This window comes from Dinoponera quadriceps, unplaced genomic scaffold (genome assembly GCF_001313825.1).
Source record: "Dinoponera quadriceps isolate SergipeBrazil2010 unplaced genomic scaffold, ASM131382v1 scaffold534, whole genome shotgun sequence".
Classification (NCBI taxonomy): domain Eukaryota; kingdom Metazoa; phylum Arthropoda; class Insecta; order Hymenoptera; family Formicidae; genus Dinoponera; species Dinoponera quadriceps.
The window spans coordinates 1-8,063 of record NW_014554627.1 but is presented as its reverse complement, the minus strand read 5'-3'; the positions used below and the strand labels follow the sequence as shown (position 1 = coordinate 8,063).

Sequence of the window (8,063 nt, the reverse complement as noted above, 5' to 3'; positions counted from 1 at the left end):
TCTCCGACCCGCTGTCTCGGCTATAGAAGAACCAATCCCGATTCTCACAGGAGAGATTCTCCGTCTGGCCGGCACCGTAGCCAGACCGCCGAACTGACTAGAGGTTTTCCGAGGCCAACTCGGAGGACCGATCCGATCGCTCCTGCGGGAGCAACCCCGGAGAAGCTACCCAGCTACTGGGCTCCGGAACTAGCACCCGCAACGTTGTTGACGCACCGACTATACCGATCGTACCGACCAGGCGTGGACACATTTCGAGACACATTCCGAGGAGCGCCCGTAAGGCCCATAACCCGGAGACCACCGTCTCCATCGCCAATCCGACCTCATTGTGCATAACCCCGCCAACGGCACTTGTAAATACTCTGTATATAGCCGCGTAGAATATAAGGACGTCTACACGATGCAACTCTGCTTATCTCTCTCTTTCTCACTCTCTCTCTCTCTTTCTCTCTCACTCCTTCACCTCCTCCCGAACCCTGGGCTCTGGCGAGCCACATCCCGGCTAAGCGAGGTCATCCAGTGACCGAACCGTTACATCCTGTTGCACAGGTTAGGTTTCTAAATGTCCAAATGAAAGATAGGTCAATTAAGAAAACCCACTGCGACATGAGCTTTATTTTGTGACCGTTACGACGTATGAAACGATCCCAGATGATTATTTCCAGGTTAACTATTTTCTTTATGCAAAAATCTCCAAAAAGATAAAAAACCGTAAAAAAATTAAAGTGATTCGGTAAATTTAAATGCATTGATAAATTTGTTAGTAAAGGAAGCTTGACGTTTTTTTTTTAAACTGTTTTGCCTAATCCTTTAGAATAAGTATCTAACCTAATCATACGATATAAGTATACGATTAAGTAAGTAATTTAGAATAAGTATCTAACCTAATCATACGATACTGTACGCTACGTATCACGAATGTCACCAGTGGTCTTAGGATAAAAACATGTTAGAAACTAGCAAAAATTCATCGTTAATTGTAGATAATTTCATTGATTTCCAAAAAGAATGATAAGATTATATGAAAGTTGGCAGGAAAAGAAGGATAATGATGGCAAGTACTATTTGATTGAACATAATACATATGTTATTATTATTAATAAAATGAACGTGACAAAATTTCGACGACTCTCTACAAATTCGCAATAATGTTTTAAAGTACATCATCATCATTGGTGATGATCGTGACATACAACGATCCATCGAGCATCCTTGATGATGCCAATTATACGATGAATACATATGATATCGGTAGAGGAAGCAGTCGATATTACGAGAAACACGCGTGCCGACATTTGCAGTTGAAGACTTGTCTCAAGACGATCGAGAATGACTGGTCATCGTTGAACACGGACACGGAGAAGGCAATTCTGCAGCGCCACGCCTCATATGCACAGCACATCACAACGTCGTATGCAGGTACGTCTTATGAGTGCAGAAATTTTGGTGGGGAACTCTTTCCGAAATTCGGTCGACTTTGCTGAAAGATCGTTCAACGTAGCGCGTCGATATACGCGCATCAATTTTTAGTTTTCATGCAATTGACGGGGATTCTTCTCATATTCAAGTCGTCTATGACATTATTGTTTGAAGACACCACGAACACGACACTGCCTATCATAGTGGCAGAATCGAAGTTACCCTTTCGCGTGGAATATGGCGAGAAGATGAGACAGTGCCTGTTCCCGGTCGCGATACACTGTTACCTGGCCGTGTTCGCTCATAGCAACATCACAATCGCAGTTGATAGTCTGTATATCACGTTGGTCCATCACGCTTGCGGGATGTTTAAGATCGTTGGGTGAGTATGCCGTCGATTCTAGCTCCATGACAAACAACATAGAGACCGAAATAGTAGGTGAATCTTCACCGTAAGTTTATTTCTCCACGTATCGAATTACAATCCATTGTCCACTTGATTAAAAGAAAAAATGAATAAATAATATCTGGTTTTCGAAATGTCGAAATATTAAGTTGGGGAAAAAGAAATCCATTATTTTTTCGGTAGATGACTGTAGTTATCGATATCTCGTAAAGTATCGATCATACAATTTCAGATTTATGCTCGTTGGAAAGGTGACATTTCGCACTAAAAAATTCTTTTGTTGTTTTTTGTTTGGTCCATTCAGTTGTGAGTTACAGGGTGTTAAAAATGGAAGTCAACAAAGAGAAAATTCGGTACATTTTACAGTTTTTCTTTGATAAAGGCGAAAATGCAAGCCAGGCGACTGTAATTGTGAATGGTGTTTATGGTGCCGATACTGTAACAGCCACTCNATTTTGGTTTCGTCGATTCCGTTCAGGTATTTTTGATGTTAAAGATGCACCTCGCACAAGTAGGCCCGTCGTTGAAAATGTCGATAAAATCACAGAAATAATCGACCGGCATGTTAGCAGTCGTAGCATCTCCCAGGAGGTAAAGACTGACCATAAAACAGTTTTAAACCATTTGCACAAAGCTGGATTCAAAAAGAAGCTCGATGTTTGGGTGCCACACCAATTAACACAAAGAAACATGATGGATCCATCTGCGAAGCCTTGGCCAAACGGAATGAAATCGACCCATTTCTTAAACGGATGGTGACTGAGGATGAGAAATGGGTTACATACGACAACATTGTGCGAAAACGATCGTGGTCAAAGCGCGGTGAAGCAGCTCAAACGATGGCCAAACCAGGACTAACGGCCAGGAAGGTTCTGCTGTGCATTTGGTGGGACTGGAAAGGAATCATTTATTATGAGTTGCTTCCATATGGCCAAATACTAAATTCGGATCTGTACTGTCAACAACTGGACCGTTTGAAGATAGCGATTGACCAGAAACGGCCAGAATTGGCCAACAGGAGAGGTGTTGTGTTCCATCAGGACAGGCCACACATGTCTATAGTGACTCGCTAGAAACTCCGGGAGCTTGGTTGGGAAGTTTTGATGCATCCACCATATAGTCCGGCATCAAGCGATTACCATGTTTTTCTTGCATTGCAAAACTTCCTTAGTGATAAGAAATTGGCATCAAGAGAAGATTGTGAAAATCGATTACTAGAGTTTTTCGCCAATAGGGACCAAGACTTCTATAAGAGAGGCATTATGAAGCTACCTTTAAAATGGCAACAAATTATAAAACAAAACGGTGCAGATTTGACCAAAATCGGACAATCTGAAACCTGTTAAATAAAGTCTTGTTAAAGTTAAAAAAAAAATTTACGTAAAAGTAATGGATTTCTTTTTCCTCGACCTAATATATAAATCGTTGAGAGATCGTTGTTTCACCTGAGTTATTTTCAGACAAACATTGGAATATATCGGTAAGAATAAAGGTGATAATTTCGATTTAAAACCCGACAGGATAACGGACGAGGATTATGGAAAAGCATTGAGCTGCTTACGCAGACATCTGCATGTAATAGAGTGAGTGTGGACGCGCGTGTAACAGCAGGTCTGTTCGTTTTAATTAAATTACTACTGCATTGGAACTTCGTTCCTTTCCCCTTCAACACTAGATTGTACACTTGTTTCATTTTAAAGGGCTGTCTGAAATAGCCGTAAAGTACGCAATAAGACGTATGCAGTAAGCTAATTGACTAATTAGATTCATACATTAAAAAATTAATCGACTATGGTCAATTGGATAACTGCTTATGTCTTACTCTATATTTTACGTCTTACTGTGATTTTACAGCTTATAGCCGGCCCTTAAAGGTACAAAGTGCAGTGTAATTTGACTAAAAGGAACAAACCTAGTGTACAAGATGTTGCACTAATATTCAAAGCAACGTGCCGAAGTGACACTGCAGATACTGCTCTACATTAAGAGCAATTGAGCTCTCTCTCTCCCTCTCTCTCTCTCTCTCTCTCTCTCTCTCTCTCTCTCTCTCTCTCTCTCTCCTTCTCCCCCCCCTTTCTCACTCTGCCTCTCTCTCCGTTTTCTCCTCTTTCTTTCTCCCTTTCTCTCATGTACCAAGTGTATGCATAAGTTTTTTCCGGTTTTTTAAAAAAAAACACGTAATTTTCAAGGGAAATTAATTTTTTTTTATTCAAAATATTGGCCATCGGCTTCTACACATTTCGCCCATCTTTCAGGTAATTTATGAATACTATGCCAGAAAAACTGCTTGTCTTTTGCGGCAAACCATTCGTCGAGCCATTTTCCAACTTCCTCGAAATTGCTGAAGTGCTGCTCTGCGAGCGCGTGCCCCATTGATGCGAAGAGGTAATAGTCAGATGGCGCCAGGTCTGGGGAGTACGGCGGGTGCGGAAGGATGTCTCATCCAAGCGATTTCAAGGTGTCTTTCACTGGTTTTGCTGTGTGAGACGGCGCATTGTCGTGTAACAAAATCACTTTGCCATGTCTTCTGGCCCATTCCGGTCGTCTTTCGATTAATGCGTGGTTTAAATTAATCATTTGTTGGCGATAGCGTNTCAAATTAATACGCTGCGTACTTTTCGCTGGCGCCATCTCTTAGTTAAACCGGAAAAAACTTATGCATACACCTGGTATGCCCTTGCAGTAGCAACCTGGCATACTGCTCTGTATATAAGATGTACAAAATATAGTATCAAAGTACAAAGCAGTATGACATGTTGCATATTGTGTGCAGCTCATTAAACTTTAATGGTATATTTATTTGCCTACTTTTATGTAAGTGTGCAAATAAGTGTAACGTCCTAGAAGTGAACGCAACGACCGCGCGCGTAGACGCGTGCCCCAAACGTAACCGAAAGCTTTACACTGACGCAAGCGTACGCAGGGTGGTCCTAATTTAGGTCAGGGCACCGAAGCCCTTTACCTGGGATGGGACCGCGAGTGGAGTAACTGGGGAAAGGGTAGTAATCGCGCGATGGTATTAAATAAAATGGGAATTTTAGAATAACAATTTCGATATTTATATTCTGTTGCGTGTAATATTACAAAATTGCGAGAGTGATAAAATTACAAAATAAAACGGCGTACGGAACGATTACAATCATACGGTGTGTGTGTGTGTGTGTGTGTGTGTGTGTGTGTGTGTGTGTGTGTGTGATAGCAGGTTTACAGGGAGTGTTTTAAGGGGAGGGCAGTGAATTGGGAGGGTTCCGAAGAAGAAGTACGGGAATCGTACGGGGACGGAGATGGGTCTGGGGTCCGTGGGTCTGGGGTAGGAGATCGTGAAGGTGGATTAAAATAATATGGAGGAGACGGGGGAAGCGAAACCCAAGGGTAAGGTGAAGGAGTATTACGATGGGGTGGTGTTGGAGGGGTTGGGGGTTGATAGTGGGGGTCGGGTGAGTAGGAAGGAGCGAGAGAGGAGCCTGGAGGTATTAAGGTATTCCTGTTATAAGGGGGTGGTGACTGTACACTCCTGTCAGGGGTTAAAAGCTCGGCAAAAGCTGTTAGCTTAGCGGCTAAAGTAGCGTCGTCAGCCTCGTTTAACTCTCTGACTGAGAGCCGGAGGGCCTCGAGCCTTTCCTCACCAGATAGGGTATTCACTGCGCCACGGGAGGTGTTAATATACTAAGGAACGGGGCAAAGTAGAGTGATTAAAAACGGAGGTGGGTACTTATTCGTACGTGTACTAGGTTTGGGGATGCGTAACCTTTTCGGTCGGCTGGTCCCTCGTTTTTGCGGATGCGGAACCTTTTCAATCGGCTGGTCCTTCTCTCAAGAGTCCGGTCGTCTGGCTGTTCGGATGGTTGCACTCGCGGTAATATTCGACTTGGTCGGTCAGATTAATCGTGAGATATGTGAGTAATTATTTGCAAGTGCTGCTGAACCGCGTAATGAAAATTAAAGCCTCTGCACAGTTAAGGACTATATCACAAAGGACTGAGAATCGCAACAATGATGATTCGTGACGAGACGTTCAAAAGAAAAAACCAAGTGTGTCTCGTGGCAAGAGACTGGGGTTTGTATAGGGCAGATTTTTGGGGGTGGTGGATGACGTGCACCAATGAGAGGAGGTTGCGTGGAAGACGGTTACTCCGGAAAATTCCTAGTATTAATATAAACAATTCTAAGAACCTAATCGCATAGGAGGGCCCTTGTTATACAAGGGTGGATAGATCGCAGCCTCATCGGAAGCCTTATGACATATGTGGGCGGTGTGTACTCGTATCTTTTCATAAACCGCTTGATCAAATTTGTTAGTTTTATAATCATAAGAGGAGGAATTCGTTGCTATTTAGGTACCCAGTATGGACACATACGTGCTTAACGTAGAGGTGGCTAGATATTTTAGTTATATAAAAAAAACGAATCTGTCGTCCCCGGGGTACCTAGGATGTAAATAAGCTACATACCTTATATAAAGGCAGAATGAATGATAAACGCATTGGGAACCATACGGCACGTTTAGCGGCGGCCAATGTAATCTTATCTTTGTTCCAGTTGCGCTTGCCCGAAGTCCATCTATGTCCTAATCATATAATTAAAAAGAGAGATTCATAGTTTCCGCGATGCCCAGGACGTAACATAAGTATACCGTCAAAACCTAATAAGTCACGTAAGATCATGAGCGCTTATTAATAGATAACTTGTCGTACTGACCTATTATCTATATCTTTATATTGGCGCAACACTGTACACGTTATGTGGATTACATCCACGTTTTCGTATCACTTTTCAGACTCGTAGTTTTTGCAGATTCGCGGAACTGATAGAGGCCACGTTTACGAATATATTTTTAGTCGGCGTATGTTTAAATATGATTGGCGGTAGTATGATTGGCATACAGGTACGTATTGGTTGTTAGATATATACTTTGCAAACAAACAGCACTTTATTTAGCAAACAAGAAGGGAAAAAAGGAGAGAGAAAGAGAGACAGAGAGAGAGAGCGAGAAGGGGACAGGGACAGAAAAAAGAATGAACATTTCAGGATTTGATGAAAAGAAATTAATATTCGATGAAACAACTATATTTTTGAACTCGATTAATTTAACAGTCAAAGGAAACGAAAAGATCTCTCAGAAGCTATTCGTGTGTTTCAGGTGGTCCTTAACTTGGACGACGCAAAGGATGTTGTAGAACCTCTTACGATATACATCGCTCAACTTTTCCACCTCTTCCTACAATTCTGGCAGGGTCAATTTCTGTTAACCTACAGTGCTGTTCCCTACGAATCCATGTAAATATTCAAAGTATCAAACTATCACGTATCGCGGCGAGATTCATCAGAATATCTTCACGTCCTGAAACGAATCTCACTCTGGATTCTAGTTGCAGAGCAAATTGGTATTATACTTCGGGCAGGTGCAGGAAGATACTTCTCTTAATCATGAACAGAACTGTGTTACCGTGCAAATTGACCGCTGGAAAAATCGTGATTCTATCCATCGAGACTTTTGGCGTGGTAAACCAAACTGCTCTGTTGCTTTCAATTTTCCTGCTCTAACCACGTTCTCTCAAAATCAAAGTCTCATTCTTCGAAGGTTTTGAAAACGTCGATGTCTTTCTTCACAATGCTGCGTTCCTTCAAATAACGATCACTAATATATTGATTCGGCTCGTTGATAGAATTTCAAAAACCATGTTTACGCAAGGATACAAGATGAACCATTTTCTGAGAAAGTTGTTCTGACCCGTCGAAACAGCTTGTCATGACAATTAGAGGGAATAGCCGATTTATTCTTTTTGTAAAAAAAAGTGTTAAAAATATACAAAGAGAAATTTTGCAATAATGAACTTTGAACTTTCCATACCGATATAAAAAAAAGCCGGCTGCGTTCAATAGAAAAAGCAGCTATTAAGTCATTAAATATAAAATGTCTAAATTTGAATCAAAGTTTGGTTCGTTATATTTCAAACAAGAAGCAGTACAATTAATCAAAGNCGGGATTTTTAATGAAAACAAGCGTTTTTTGGGCAAAGTTATATTTATTCTTCAACATAGTTGCCTTCGAAATATGCGATACACTTGGTATAGCGATTTTCCAACATTTCGATGCCCTTTCTGTAGTACGAAATGTCCAAGCTTTCGAAATACGCCTCGGTTTCCGCGATGACTTCCTCATTCGATGTGAATCTTTTTCCCTTTCCGCTTGAAGTTTGGGAACAGATAATAGTCGCTGGGGGCCAAATCTGGA

At 41.7% G+C, this 8,063-nt stretch overlaps 1 protein-coding gene across 4 annotated transcripts; it reads left to right on the top strand.

Annotated features, from left to right (window-relative positions):
• The first annotated feature begins 1,080 nt into the window (after nt 1-1,080).
• Nucleotides 1,081-7,781, top strand: LOC106740584. 4 transcript variants are annotated; one of them, XM_014611773.1, is made up of 6 exons: nt 1,081-1,422; nt 1,597-1,804; nt 3,289-3,411; nt 6,623-6,713; nt 6,969-7,105; nt 7,198-7,781. In XM_014611773.1, exons 1-6 carry the CDS (start codon nt 1,182-1,184, stop codon nt 7,370-7,372), a joined length of 975 nt encoding a protein of 324 aa, XP_014467259.1. In that variant the 5' UTR covers nt 1,081-1,181; the 3' UTR covers nt 7,373-7,781. The 4 variants fall into 4 exon arrangements, with proteins under 4 accessions (XP_014467259.1, XP_014467258.1, XP_014467257.1 ...); XM_014611772.1 differs by having other exon boundaries at nt 1,534-1,804; nt 3,349-3,411; XM_014611771.1 differs by having other exon boundaries at nt 1,534-1,804.
• The last annotated feature ends 282 nt before the right edge of the window (nt 7,782-8,063 follow it).